The sequence below is a fragment of the Sturnus vulgaris genome, chromosome Z (assembly GCF_052056855.1).
Source record: "Sturnus vulgaris isolate bStuVul1 chromosome Z, bStuVul1.hap1, whole genome shotgun sequence".
Lineage (NCBI taxonomy): Eukaryota > Metazoa > Chordata > Aves > Passeriformes > Sturnidae > Sturnus > Sturnus vulgaris.
The window spans coordinates 70,388,617-70,404,233 of record NC_142283.1 but is presented as its reverse complement, the minus strand read 5'-3'; the positions used below and the strand labels follow the sequence as shown (position 1 = coordinate 70,404,233).

The 15,617-nt window shown below is 37.3% G+C and overlaps 1 protein-coding gene across 2 annotated transcripts in view; it reads left to right on the top strand.

Moving 5' to 3' along the window:
• Positions 1 to 12,943, top strand: part of SLC1A3 (solute carrier family 1 member 3) — a 65,422-nt gene extending 52,479 nt beyond the window's left edge. For both annotated transcript variants that reach the window (XM_014875582.2, XM_088156635.1), the window contains exons 6-10: positions 2,929 to 3,224; positions 5,276 to 5,509; positions 7,447 to 7,641; positions 9,028 to 9,162; positions 10,387 to 12,943. In XM_014875582.2, coding sequence (XP_014731068.1) covers positions 2,929 to 3,224; positions 5,276 to 5,509; positions 7,447 to 7,641; positions 9,028 to 9,162; positions 10,387 to 10,591 — 1,065 coding nt within the window. In that variant the 3' untranslated portion in view covers positions 10,592 to 12,943. The remainder of the gene's footprint in view (positions 1 to 2,928; positions 3,225 to 5,275; positions 5,510 to 7,446; positions 7,642 to 9,027; positions 9,163 to 10,386) is intronic.
• The last annotated feature ends 2,674 nt before the right edge of the window (positions 12,944 to 15,617 follow it).

Here is a 15,617-nt window from a genome sequence, read left to right as displayed (position 1 = left end):
CATGACTTTTGGTTGACAACTTTGGGCATAAGGCAGATCCACAGAAGGCATATCCACAGGGATCTCCTGGGGCTCAGTCAGCTAAAATGAAAGAAGGAGCAGCTCAAGTAAATATTCCAGTGGAAATAAAGTTGCTCTGGTTTCTGTTGCCTAGATTAACATTTTGAATCTCACTCTGTGCTGTTTCTCCCCTGGAAGGGGTTCTTCTCCATAGTAATATTTCTGAATACTGAAGTCTGGTGAATATGGTAAGCAAGCAGATAGGACATACACCTCTGTGGGCCAGTCTAGCAGCTGAAATAGAAAAGGACTCTGCTGAATTCCTAAAATCCATGTTATACCCCTAAAGATACTTAACTAATGAGTTAAAAGCATGTTCCTGCTGCTACTAAATTCCAGAATGAGTGTAAAATGAAGGCATATTGTTATTACCACCTAAAATTCTTTCTAACGCAGGTTTTTGAAGGTAAGAACCTTTGTGTGATTGTCAGTCCCCCACCATAATTGTGTAGCTGTACGGGCAACTCTGACCTAATCTGACATGAAGGGAGCAATTCTCAGACAAATGAAGATCAGTCTGCCTCTGATGGAAAAGTGATTTATGACTTAGCTCATGGCCTGTTCCCACAGGCAGGCAGCACACATCCAGCTCTGTCCAGCAGTTGTATCACACTTTGGAGCTAGTCAGGAATGAGACAAGAACCTGAGGGTGATGGAGGAGGTTCAGAACCAAGTAAGTTACGATGTGCTAGGGAAAGTGAGAAGCAAATAGGAAACTTCATAAGAAATTAGACTTTAATTCCAGACCTCATTGTTTCAGAGCTCATTGAATAGTTTGCTTTTCTACTTTCATCCAATCCATGTGCGTGCAAATACAACATTGTTACATCCTTCAGACATATGCGATAAGGAATTTGCGTCTAAGATTTTTTTCCTATTGAAAAATAGCAATAAAAATATAAATGTAACACAATTACCACACCTGGAGACAAAGAAAGGGAAAAGGATAGAGAAAAGGATAGGGAAAAGGGAAAGGGGAAGGGTTAAAAGGAAAAAGATAGAGAAAAGGAAAAGGAAAAGGAAAAGAAAAAGGAAAAGAAAAGGAAAAGGAAAAAGAAAAGGAAAAGGAAAAGGAAAAGGAAAAGGAAAAGGAAAAGGAAAAGGAAAAGGAAAAGGAAAAGGAAAAGGAAAAGGAAAAGGAAAAGGAAAAGGAAAAGGAAAAGGAAAAGGAAAAGGAAAAGGAAAAGGAAAAGGAAAAGGAAAAGGAAAAGGAAAAGGAAAAGGAAAAGGAAAAGGAAAAGGAAAAGGAAAAGGAAAAGGAAAAGGAAAAGGATTGTTTGATGTGAAGTGTTAGGCAGTATTTTAACATTCCTGACGTAATAAAAAACACTGTAATGAACACTCACATTACTTCTCCATTTACACTTTAATATCACTCTAGAGACAACCCTATCCCTTCCTCTTTGGTTGTGTAGTTCCAGCCTCTGGTTTCTTCCCTCTATGACATCTCAGCAGTCAGTGACAGCTGATTCACTTCCCCTGACTTTACCCAAAAATGGCAACATTTTTTGCTTGGTAAGATTTCTGCCACATTAGAAAGTAGAATTGTCTCACTGAGAGATCAAACAAGAATTTTCACAGGTTGGATGTGAATGGGTGAGGCAGTGGAACTGTGCTCTTACATCTCAGCCAGCTGCTCATACAGCTCTCAGCTGACTTCTGTACAGCCCAAATCTGAAAAGATTTTTGCAAATTTTATTCAAAACTCAAGAGTATCTGACCTTCACGAATCTTGGTTCTGCTCCGTATTATTCAGAAACCTCCCATAAATGTCCAGTAAGCAGGTTATATTTGGCATTCTGAGGGACTTAGAGCCTTTAGAGGACTATCTCAAATATGTGGAAGGAGTGCATAAAACTATTCTGGTGCAAAAAGTAACATTAAATCAGGTTAATGTTGAAAGATGATGATACTCAGGTCATAATTGTTTCATTTTCCTCAAGTACTTCTGAAATGTTCAACAGGTCTCCAGATATCAGTAAGGATACTAAAAGTTCTCCTGGTAGCTCCAAAAGAATAAAAATCCAAAGCTGCTGAATAACCTCAACACCAGCACTCTTCTGCTTTAATGGACTAATTAGCATCCTGAGACACATGAGAAACATTATACTAGTGACATTTAGTGTGCCTTGTGTTCAACAGAATTTAACCAGGAAAGAAGCTGTAGGGCTCTTTGAGCCCAGATAAAAATATTCAGGGTGTAAATTTCTCTTTGGAAAAGTATTAGGGCATGAAAGACTGGTTTTCAAAGCAGATATTTAGTACCATATTGAAATTAAAAAATTTATTGTCTGTTCCATAAAGGAACCATTTAAAGTTTAATCCTTTCCTTAATTAATATATGTGGTGACTTGTACTGTGGAGTAAACTAATAGCTTTGCCATAACAAAAGAAAAAATAGGTATGGTATATGTAAGTTAACTTCAGTCTTATTTTTTTTCGTATAAAAAGATGAAGAAATAAAGAAAGTCCAGAGCACAAGAAAATACTCTCACTAGCCAAAAAAAGGCTATGGACACTTGGAATTTTGTTGTTAGGAAAAATAGCAATTTATATAAAATATAAACTAAGAATCAATAGTTTTGTTACAGAACACAGGAGCATGACAAATCTGCATCTTTGACTTCAGCCTATTTATAGGAAAATTATTTCTATAAGCTAAAGCTGAAGATTTAAATTCTAAAATTAATATGGATTTTTCTTGCTTTCAGGAAAACCAAGCTTATATCATAGTACATTTTACCTAGAAATATTAAACAAAAAATTCAAATGTCCTACAATAGTAAATAATAATTTCATTTGTGATTTTAGCCTTCATTTGTTATGATTCAACGAATTTCTCTCTTCCTTTTATTTTCATTTTAACAGTTCAAAACCAACTATGAAAAGAGAAAGTTTAAAGTAGCTATTCCATCCAATGACACATCCACGGTGACTTCCATAATAAGCAACGTGTCAGAAGCAATGGAAGCTCTCACCCGAATGAAAGAGGAAATAGTTCCTGTTCCAGGTTCTGTGAATGGAGTGAATGCCCTTGGCTTGGTGGTGTTCTCAATAAGCTTTGGCCTGGTGATTGGGAGCATGAGGGAGCAAGGTCAGGCATTGAAAGACTTCTTTGATAGCCTTAATGAGGCTATCATGAGATTGGTAGCTCTAATCATGTGGTAAGTGCCTCTTCGATAAATTCCTTTTTAAGCTACTAACAATATTTTTTCATCATAGTCAGGCACTGAGTAGCAAGAATCTGTTTGGCAGAAAGTCAGGCAATGAGATTGCATCTACCTTGGAACTTTTTTCATGAGTGAACTCAAGAGCTGTAACTCTCTGTGAAAATAATCTGCCTCCACATACAAACTCTTCCAGTGGGTTTCACTTTTGACATGAGAAAAATCAGGGTCTATGGCAGAAGTTGTTACCCTTATACAGAGCCATTCTATGTCTTCATAAAGATAGCAATCACAGCAGTAGGCTATTGAAGTTTCCTTACATCCTAATCTGAATTCATTAAAGGAAACCGACTCTCCCATAATCTTATTTCTACACAGCAAGACCTTGTTATCATAATTTTCCAGCACAGCTGGTTCCTGTAGCTGTGGAGTTTATATGTATGTCCTTGCATTGTAGCTGCACTACTCACACATACACATAATTTTTCTGCTTTCTTTATTTTGTTCATTATGTAAATAAAATAAATACCTTTTCCCTCAAGGTATGAAATCTTTTCAAAAATTAAAACTCGTTATTTTCCACGTAGAAGGTTAACTATGAAAAGAAATTATATCTTGTTCCCTTCTTTAGTCTTTACTACAAGAGAAATTAAATCAACTCCAAGAGTCTATCCAGGAGCACATATATACCGTGATGCTAGATATAAACACAAAAATAAGTATATTTTCTCCAATAACTAAAATATTTTCTCCTTCACAAGCACATTTAAAATGTTAAAGCAGAGGATTCAGATAAATTTCTACATGGACTTGATGGCATAAAGGGCAGTTGAAATTTAGTGGATAGATTCTGTTCTGTGTATCTTACTGTGAGAAGACAAGTGGACATTTATAGGAGTAGGACTGTACCTAAAGTACTGCTGCAGCAGAATTGTATTTGAGTTTTATGCTCAGCACCAGCTCTTTCTTTACCTCTAGCTGTGCTTCATGATAGGCAAAAGCAGTTCATCCTACCTGTGCTGCTGTTCCACAATGCAGCCAAACTTTGTCACAGAGATTTCTTCATGCTGATGAATATATCTATCCAGTGCCCCATGGGATGGAATGAAACATAGCCAGAAGTGATGCCTAGAAAGTAGAACAGATCTTCCCAAAAGCATTGGAGTGAATATAAGGGCAAATCTTTACTTGAAACTTTTCAGGTGCAAAATATGACAAAAATCACACGGATTATTAATTCTACAGTTTTCGTATGGTTAGTCTATTATACTTATCATACACTGTCCAATTAAAAGGTTAGTGGTTAGATAATAATTTCTGTAGTCCTGGCCCACTGGAAGCAGTTCAGAGGTTTCTTTTGCCCCACTTTTGATATGTCTGGTCCAGATTCTGATTAGAAAACAGAACATCTTTGTAACTGGTACTCTTCTTGGAATAAAACTAGAACAATACTTAGGAATGCATTTATAAAGTTGGCTTATTGTTCCTAACTGTAGGGAAGAAAGATAGGAAAAATACCAGAAGCTATAGCCAAAGCTACAAAGCTACAAATATGTGAAAAAAAATAAAAAGCTAAAAATCTTAGGCATCAAAAGCACCTTGAAATCTTCAGAAGTTATCAGACTTCGGTGTGGGTTTCTTCCCCAACAACACAGGAAACAGCACTGGGATAGAACTTGGCACAGTGTACACCTATGACAGTTTAGCCTTCATTCACATGGCAGAATTATAACAGGATTGGCTAAACTAGCATTTAAATTACACTTGAATTCCAAAGAAAATTCTTTTCCCTACCTGTCCAAAAGGCATGCTATACATCTTGAAACCCTTAACAGATGAATCCACTGAATCCCACCAAAAACATTCACTGCTGTGATTCAATCCAGCTTGAATTGTTAGGAGTTGAAGAGTTAATTTTTTTAACTGCTTCTGAATAGGAGCATCCTAGCAGTGAAATTGTGCATTTATGCATATAAACACAAACAGGATGGATGTGGGACCGAATCTCTGCTTTGTTTTGTGATGTTGTTTTGATATATTATTTGCAGGTATGCTCCACTTGGAATTCTCTTCTTGATTGCTGGGAAGATTGTTGAGATGGAAGATATGGGTGTGATCGGTGGTCAGCTTGCCATGTACACTGTAACAGTTATCATCGGTTTGCTAATTCATGCTGTCATTGTCCTACCTCTTCTCTACTTCGTGATCACTCGTAAGAATCCGTGGGTATTTATTGGAGGCTTAATCCAGGCATTAGTCACAGCTTTGGGAACATCTTCCAGGTATAACACAATATCTTGAAGCCATATCTGTTTTTAGTATTATTGGTTTAAGAAACAATTTTGCTTAATGTTTGTTGAACTCCATATTCACTTGGGCACTGTATTTCAGTTCTGCTGCTCTCCAATACTGGTTTGAATTCTGTTTTATATAAGAAACCCTGAACTGAGATGAAATCAATCTGCTTGGTGACACAGACTGTATGGCCAGAACCCTTGTTAGTTTGGTTAGCCTTGGTGTTTGCTATTCTAAGTAGTTTATGATGGTTTGATAATGAAGGATAGAGCTGGCAAAGAATATGCATGGCAAAATGGAGCAGCAAACAGAAAAGTCCTGAGGGGATTCCTATTGGCAGCTGATATTTTGTGCTTAAAGTCCTGGTAGCCAGTTATGGATACAGAACCAACAGCAAAAGTCAGCTTTGCTTTTTGCAGGTGGTCATAGTTATGTCATGTGAATTTAAAAAGCTGCATGTATAACAGAAGGAAGCCTTACAATAAAATGTACATTTCTATACCATTTGACCTTGCAAAAAACGGCATTTTAATACATTCTTATAATGTGTCCTAAAGACAGGGGGTCGGATATTCTGTGATGCTAAATTCAAGTCCTTGCTGTTTGAGATTCTTTTGAAGTAAAAACCTAGGCTGATGCAAGGCAGCATACTGTACTGCAAGTAGATTTGAAAACCATTTACAATTCAATTGTAATATGACTGTCAGCAAAGATATTTTTCTAACACAATCTTCCACAACCCCTCTTAATTTTTGGTCAATGTTTTATCAATATTGATAGAGTTTTCAAAGACTAGAAAGTCTGTTAATTATTTGGCAATGAAGGTTTCACTGGGATCAAGTAACCTGAATTATGTGTCTTGGAAAACCTCTTTACTTTGTTGTGATCAGGTGTAGACATACAGGCCTGGCTTGGACAGAGTTAACTTTCTTCATAGCAGCTCATAAAGTGCCATGCTTTAGATTTTTGGACAAAACAACAATGACCACATTTTAGCTGTTGTTAAGTATTTGTGCAGCATTCAAGGCCTTCTCTGTCTCTCACTCTGCCCCACAGTGAGATGAGGGGCTCACAGTGGGCTGGGAGGGCACACGGCCAGGCAGATGAACCAAAGTAAGCAAAGAGATATTCCATGCCACATACATCATGCTGGGCAATGAAAGGGGAAGAAGGATTTTAGGAAGGCTGGCCATGTATTACTCCAAACTTGCTGGCCAGTGGTCCATCTGTGGGAATGGTGCCTAAGCATCACCTCTGTTCTTGTGTTTCCTTCTGCTCTTCTTTCAAACTTCTCCCACACTTATTAAACTTTTTTTTTTCTCTACCCTCCCCCCTCCCTTTTCTTGTTCTTAGTGTTCCTTTCAGTTTTGCCTGTCCCATCCAGGTGTGGAGGCAAGTGAGCAGCTGTGTGGTGCTCAGGTGCCTACAGGTGTTAGCCCATAGTTGAGAAAATAATGCAACCATCAATCAAAATGCCCTTTGCAGGGGAGTCCACAAAAAATAAGAGAAAACAAGCTTTTTACTAAAGGTTTGAATAGTCCAATTGGTATACCTTCAAGAAAACAATGCTTAGGGATGATTCAATCACAGCTCCATGACTTAAAATTGAGAAGCAGGAATTTTAAATAGGTTTCTGTGCCTGGCGGAAGAACCTTGTGACAAAACACTGAACTTAGACACCTTTAGACTCGGGGTTGAATAGAGAATAGCAGTAATTAACATCTGGAAAAAGTTTCCAAGAGCATCAGGAGAACCTTCAGCATTAGAAATGCTTAAATTCAGCATTTGCATTAAAAACCCAAAACTATTCTGGTAGATCACATAAAAACTAAGACAGAATAGTCTCTCTTCTCATTATAAGGTGTCGCTCTTTCTCTCTTTGCAGAATTTATATCATGTATTATCTTTTTTCTATCTGTTTCAGTTCCGCAACACTACCTGTTACATTTAAGTGTCTAGAAGAAATCAATGGAGTGGACAAACGAGTTACAAGATTTGTACTCCCAGTTGGTGCTACAATTAATATGGATGGAACTGCTTTGTATGAGGCTTTGGCTGCAATTTTCATTGCACAGGTCAACAACTTTGATCTGAACTTTGGACAGATTATCACCATCAGGTATGGAAACCACAGTTACCTACATTTAGCAGAAGCGCCTTTGTGATGACCCCTTCCTGGTTAAAGTGGAATAAAACAAAAGAACCTAGAGCTACAAAAACTGCTACAGTATCAGATGATCTGTAATATACATCTTCTTCACACAAAAGGATCCCCAGAACGTATTCTTATTTAGATAAACTTTTAACAAAGCTGTAACATGACACAGCCATTACTGCACTTAATAAAGACAAGGACAAGATTCAATTTGTTTCAATTTTTTTCTTAAGAACTCATGTAGCTGTTGGGTTCTACAGATTTATAATGAGTACCAGGTAATTTATGCTGCATGCACAAAGCCAAAGCTTAAAGCCATCACAATGTTATTGCTAGAAGAGGCAGTGTTTTCCTGGTTTAAGGATAAAATCGGGGCTAGCTGTGTAAGGAACAGTAATGCAATTTTATTACATCAGCTGACAGAAGTGGTGAACACAGGTTATGTTTTCAAGCACACAACCCTTCTAGTTTGAAATACAACAGCAAACAACCCACTAGTTAACATTCAACGATAACTAATCTGCTTTAATTTCTTTATGTTTACCACAGTTTAAGGAAAAAGGATGATGGGTACTTGTGCAAAAGAAAGGAATGTCAGCAAGGGAATAGTTGGGCATTGTGGGACAGACACAGATCTATCACGCAGGAGCACAGAAAGTTCAGATATAGTGCTCCATAAATCCCAGCAGTTTATTTCAATATTCATTAATCTAAGGCAAAACTCTGCCCTCACTCTCTGAGGCAATTGTTTCACATTCATTAGTACTAGAGCTGCTCCCTGGAAAACCACCTGAGAAAACAATTCTCCCTAAACCAGGTGTGAACAAGCATATTTCTACAAAGTCACTAGACTGTATGACTCAGGGTTTCTGGCAGCTTTCTGTTTTCTGATGGCAGAACACCAACTGCTGGAGGACAGACTTCACCTGGCACAGAGTTATAGTGAGGTGGACAGAGAGCAAAAGTTCTTGGATTAGGTCTGCCAGGACAGAACTCTCAGCTTTTCTTTTAACGTGTTTGAGCTTGTGAAGAGAGTATTTTTCAATGGGTGGGGACATGTAACTAGAATGGTTTTTTCTGGCCCTTGGCGTCTAGTAGGGAATTTATCACCTAACAAAATCGTGTTTCAAGGTTTCTGAATAGAGGTTTAGTGAGACACTTTGGATCAAGGGTCATAGTCCCCTGCAGCTATGGGGTGCTCAGATAAGGGACTAGGCTCACCACTTTAATTATTGCTGAGCAAATGCCCTCTTGCTTTATATTTGGTTTTAAATTTTGACACATAAGGAGAGTTTTTATTACATTTTAATTAAGAAATCAATTAATTGCTCTTGCCATCTCTTTGCACAGCATCACTGCTACAGCTGCCAGTATTGGGGCTGCAGGCATTCCTCAAGCTGGACTGGTCACCATGGTCATTGTGCTCACATCAGTAGGTTTGCCTACAGATGATATCACTCTTATCATTGCAGTGGACTGGTTCTTGTAAGTATTTTTATGGAGTTGTTAAAGGCTTAGACCACATTTAGAAGTGAAATAGCCAGGGATATCGTGGCTATACTACAATGTTTTGCTCTGGAAGGCAGCTGGAAACAAGTGTTAAAAAGAGTCACTATTTCTTGCTAGTAAAGTGTTTTCTTAGAGCAGATGGTGAGGGGTGTTGCTTAATTATGGTTCCTTTTTCATGCAAAAAATTACATGGAAACCTGCATTGTAAAAATGCTAAGAAAACTCAGATACACTGTAATTAAATAAGAAAAGAATTGTTTTAGTCTCTTCTTTTTTGTAGGATGACAATGAAAACTTTTCAGTCAATCAGACTCAGAACTGTATCAGATCCAACCAATTCATTTCAGCCTTGCTGACTATCAAATCTAGGAAAGGTTCATCTGCCTGCCCCATGAACACAGAAATTAAAAATAATTGTGTAATTGCCACCACAAAGAATCCCGCCTCAGCTTTTCCATTCATACATCTGTAGAAGATGACAGACCCCTTTAGATATATATATTCCCTTATGTCCAGGTTATAAATAAGAAGATTTTTTCCAAACTCTCTTTCATCTAACACCTCTTATTTAGCTTTTCCAGGGGCCTTTACCCTTCAGTCTTCTCAAATGATCCCTGAAAGAAGTTGCCTGTGTTGTTATCAGAACATAATGTCTTCAAATAATTATTTAACCACCTGATGTAGGTGGATGCTTACCTACTGACACTGCCAGTCACTCCTTGTCAAGCTGCCTTCTGCATCTGCAGGGCAGAGCCCTCTGAGAGGGATGAAATTTTGTAGTTAATTTGAGTCATTCTTGCACAATTCCACCCTAAATTACACATCTTATTTTATGGTCAGGAGACAAACAAACCTAACAAGGTAAATTCTTGCTGGCTTACACATTCAGAGGATATAAACCCAAACTTTTCTTGCCGAAGGATATCAAAATGCCTCCAAGAAGGCATATGCTCCCTTTGCCATCCTCATCCCATGACCATTCCTTGCTGTGAAGCTGCTAAGAGTATTAACACTTTTTGTGACTCCATATCCCACTGTATTTGTTAATTTCTGTAGGGGAAATCATGGCATTAACAGGTCAGATAAGCAAATGTATATAAAACAGGCGACTCATCTAGTAGCTATTTGAGGGCTGTTTTAGCAGCTAGTCTGCTTGTGCCCTGAGCAAGGGATGAGAGTAACTCACTGCTTTTTCCCTAGGGATCGTCTCCGTACCACTACCAACGTCTTGGGAGACTCCATTGGAGCAGGAATTGTTGAACATTTATCACGGCACGAGCTGAAGAACAGGGATGCTGAGATGGGAAATTCCGTGATAGAGGAGAACGAAATGAAGAAACCATACCAACTGATCTCGCAAGAAAATGAGAATGAGAAACCAATAGATAGTGAAACCAAGATGTAGGCTAGAGAAAGCGTGAGTTCGACACTAACTGTGTGGGAAAACACACACTTTTTCCGGCGATTTATATCTTGAATTCACCAACTTCATCAATTCCTTGATTTCTCCCTTTATGCTCGCACTGGAAAGAATTAATGAAAACATATTCCAAACTAGCAGCGATCATGGTATATGTTGGCTTCCCACTTAAAAAAAATTAACAGGCAACAACACTGGTCCTGCTAGACATATGCTAACTGGGGATAAAAAAAGAGATTGTGTATATGTTACTCAGTCCTGTGAATCTTTTTTTTTTTTTTTATGAACTGGAAAGTAAAAACAGATAACAGAGCCTGAAAATGGTTTTATTTTTTTAAATACCTGTTGCAAAATTCCTAACATCTATAAACACACAATCAACACTTCTAACTTGAAAACTGCATCCAGCTAAGTAAATTAACAGGACTTTTGCTATTTTATCTGAATTTTTTTTTCTCTAGTGTTGTATTATTGTTCAAATACTAGCAGGACAATAAAAAGCAGGAGATTAAGTGAGGGGATAAAAAGGGGGAAGATATATAAACAAAGAAAAGAATATACCCCCAAATCAGCACTTTTACCAGCTGAGATGAAATATTTCTGAGAAAGTTATTTTATCTAGACAGGTTTGCAAATTAGATTCATCTGATCTTTATAAAAATTTAGCCTAGTTGGCTCCCACTGACTCGCAAACATTTACACACGCATATATGTACTTCCAATTTGGATTTGCTCCCTTAATTTCAATATTTCAACTCAGTTAAACAATCTGTGTATGTGTTTGCAGGAGCAAAGCCCTGGTCTGAGACAGAAAATGTGTCTTCATCTCTGTTTGGATAAAAAAATTTGCACGCTCTGGATGCACTAATGAGCTACTTAATAAGCAATTATCAGAAGGCAATGCCAGCCTTCTACAGAAGGTGCAGAGGGTGAGATGTTCAGATCCTAAATGGGCTGTGCTCTGAATCTGAATCCCTGAGACCAGCAGAGGTTTTCTGACTGGAAACCTCCCAAATTCTTGATCCCCTAATAAATGACAGAAGTATGAACTGGATTTACATTTTGCCATCTGGAGAAGTCTCCTTATCTTAATGTGAAATTTTTAATTCCTAGGGAGTTTACCAGTAGCACCTGAAAAAGAAGATAAAAGCCTTTAGAAAATAAAATTAATGGGTTCTTTTGTATTTTTATTAGGAAAAGATATGCAAATTGAAAAATAGTAAAACTATAATATATGTGGAAATTTTAATTAGAAAGGATTTTAAAATTAAATATTGTAAATTATTTTCGGGGAATAAATGAGGAAAGAATGAAAAAATAAAAACAATGCACTTGGAATACATTGGCTTTTTTGTTCAAAATTATTCCCTGAAGAAGCCCTTTTCTAGAAATACAAATTATGTACTATTTCCTTTTTGCCTTGTATCATTGGAGAGGTTAAACCAGAAAATTTTACAATGCAAATGCAGTTGGGAGACAGAAAAAATATTAATGGACAGGCACAATAATGTTCAATATTCTGTTTTATTTAAATATTCGGTTTTCTTCTTTATTCCTCTCCTTGCCAAAATAATTCTGATGACAGAAATGAAGGACCTCTTTGTATTGTTCCAGCTGCCATTCAAAAAACATTCAATATATTCTATCTATCACTTAAAGTCCATAAATAGGGTGTAAAAGTAACTGTAGTGAAAATGTCAGCATGCTGGTCAAAGACAAACCTTTTCCCAGGCAAGATTGGTTTTTTGGGACTGAAAATTCCTGTCTATCTTCTCCAGTTGAGTAATTCAGAAAATATGAGCAAGAACTCTCAAATGAACGAAGTGAGCAGGGTTTAATATTGGTTACTGAGCGTCAAACCAAGAAAGCTCTAAATGAATCTCTAAACGAATGATTGAAAGAAAATATGGGCTGTTTTTACGTTTTTGGTTTTGGTTTTTTTTTTTTGCTAACAGAATGCAAATCTAGGATACGGACAGGCATTTTCTGATATATAATTAGAGATATTTTTATATAGATACTGTATTCAGAATGTGTGTATAAACATTAACTGTAGAATTTATGGCATAACATTTAAAATTTTTGTTAAGATTTTGTTTGGAAATACATTGCAAAGACAATGTAAAAGGCTGTCTTTCTATGACATCAGCTGAGAAAAATGAATTGTGTCACAAAGAATGTGATCTTTTTTATACTAACTTTGTTTCTTATGGAAATCGGGTATTATAGAAAGATTCCTTTCCCCATCCCTCACTGGTTCTGCATTGGTATGCACCCAGGGTGGATTGAGAAACATTACTTTGTAGATGTATTTTCAATAAAAATAGTTTTACATTACTGCTCTTATTGTGATATAGATTTCTTTCAAAGGCTCTGTAATACAAGCTTCCCACAAACTCAGAGATGAGGAACTCATTGTATGGGATTTCAGGAATTACAGGCCATTTTTACAGCAGGGCTTTGAATAGGGCTTCCTCACTACAAATGCTTGTTTAGTTTCATGATTAAAAATAAAGAAATAAAGGATGGGAGGCAGGAACATTAAGAATTAAAGGAATCACTGTTTACCCCACCAAAGTTCATTCAAATTCAAGTATATAAATGCATAATAATGTCTGCAAAATCTGATGAGAAAAAAAATCGTATTTACATTTTCAGTGATTCAGCTACTGCAAAGTTGCCAGTTCATTTTGGATACATAATTAGATGATTCAAACCCCAAATTCAGCTTTGTAACATTACAACCTTCCTAGACAATCCGCTGTTATGCCCATGAAAGCAGTTTATGGTTCTGGGTTCATTTGACAAAACTTCAGCTAGCAGTTATCATCTAATGGAAGTGAATATCTCATCAGAGGACCTGGAAAGGTATAAAAGATACAAGATGAATCACTTGCATCTGGGAAGTTGTGCTGTTTGGAGCAAATGGAGACAGCAGGGAGAAGCCCTGCCTTCCTGAACATACACCAGCAAAACACCAAACAATGACCTCTATGAATATGTTTCTGGTGTTTTAAATGTAAACAAATCTTTCGGAAAAAATCGGAGTAGAAAAAAGTTCAGAGAAGGCATGGTTTTACAGAGCACATGAGAATAACTTTTCATAATTTTATTTCTAGTCATCTGCATGTTCATTCACCCAATCCAGGTAAGTATCTTTGTGTCTTTGGAACTACTATTATGAAGGGAAGAGTATAAAGAAAGTGACTAGTGTATCACAGAATCATTTAGGTTGGAAAATATCTCCAAGATCATTGAGTCCAGCCTTTGACTGATCAACATTTTGTCAATTAAATCATGGCACTGAGTGCCATGTCCATTCTTTTCCTGAACACCTCCAGGAATGATGATGATACCAGCATCTCCCAGGGCAGCCTATTCCAATACCTAACAACATTTTCTGTGAAGAAATTCTTCTGATGTCCAACCTGAACCTCCCTGGCTTAGCTGGAGGCCATTTCCTCTCATCTTGGCACTTGTGAGGAGAGAGGGAACCCTGTCTGGCTACACCCAGGTGTCTGGCAGCTCCTTTAAAGAGTGATAAGATTCTCCTTGAGCCTCCTCTTCTCTGAATAAACATCCCCAGCTCCCTCAGACACTCTGTACATGACTTGCAATCTAGACCCTTCCCCAGTTCCACTGCCCTTCTCTGGACGTGCTCCAGCATCTCACTTGGAGATATTAGTGGCACAGTGGCCTGGCTTACTCTTCTGTGCCCTCATGCAGAAGTGAGATCTTCTATAATTTTTCAGAAGTATTTTCATTTAGAAGTTGCAGAAAAAACAGCATAGCCGTCTTAGGCAAGAATTGATGTCTCTGTAACAGTGTGTGGCCAGTAAAAAGCAAAGTGATTATGCATGTGGAAAATCAACTACTGGCACGGGAGAGTATTTCTTCTGAAGGACTGAATTCGCACAAGTGACATTTGTATTCCAATGCAGGCACAACTGACAAGAAATTTAAGGCATTATTTTTAAACTAACCCTTGCTTGTTTTAATAAAGTTACAACAGAAATGGTACATAGGAGTGTATCTTGCTTCTCAAGTGATCAACAGTGTCCAGGCTGTGATAACAGCGTGTGATCAGCCATTTCCCAGAACAAGACTAAAATTCTGATATTAACTGAGAGACCACTACCTGTCTAGATTTCCTTCTTTCTAAAGGGATCCACTTATCCTGGAAGTGTGGGCAAGAGGGAAGATTTTTACACCTCCATGCAAAACTGAAGACTCAGACTTGCAGCATCAGTGAGGCCACAAGATTTCTAGAGATAACAGAAAGCAGTAGTCAGGTGATACAGTCCTTCCTGATGAGCCCCTTCCTTTGCCCCTTCTCCCACTCAGCTCCTCAGATGTCTCTGAGATACACAAACACATCTAAAATTCCAAAATTTTAAGACAGCAGTACCCACATCTCTAACCAAAGTTTCTCTTGAACATGCCTCATTGAACAACTAGGGCTGCACAAATAATTGATTTTTCACTTCAGTGATAGAACTGAAAAACTGGGGAGAGTAATTCTTCCAGGGCATCATTGAAACAATTTTTGTTGCTTAAAAGCAAAAAATTCTATCTCACTTTTAGATTGCTTTCACTCTATGTTTAATTAAAACAAACTCAGCTGTAAAATGAACTGAACTTAAAAATAAAACTTTGAATCATTTTGCTAGGAAAATACCAAAATGCAATGCTTCAACTTTTCTATATCTCCTCACTTTAAAGCCAATTGTATTTATAGAAGTTGGCACAGCTTCACAAGTACTTGCCTCAAAAACTGCATTTTCTAGCAGTATATTTTTATATTCATGCTTTTTCTTTGTTCTTTACAACTTCCTTTCTCCAGACATTGCACATTTTTCTGTTTTTTTTTCTGATTACTTAGAGTTTATTCTTCATTGTAAGTTTAGCTTTTTTAGAGCTTTGATACTTGATAAAAATAATTTTAAAATGAACACTCTTCTGATATTTGTCCACTATTGTTACTATTACTCTGGCTCCTAAACTCATGTTT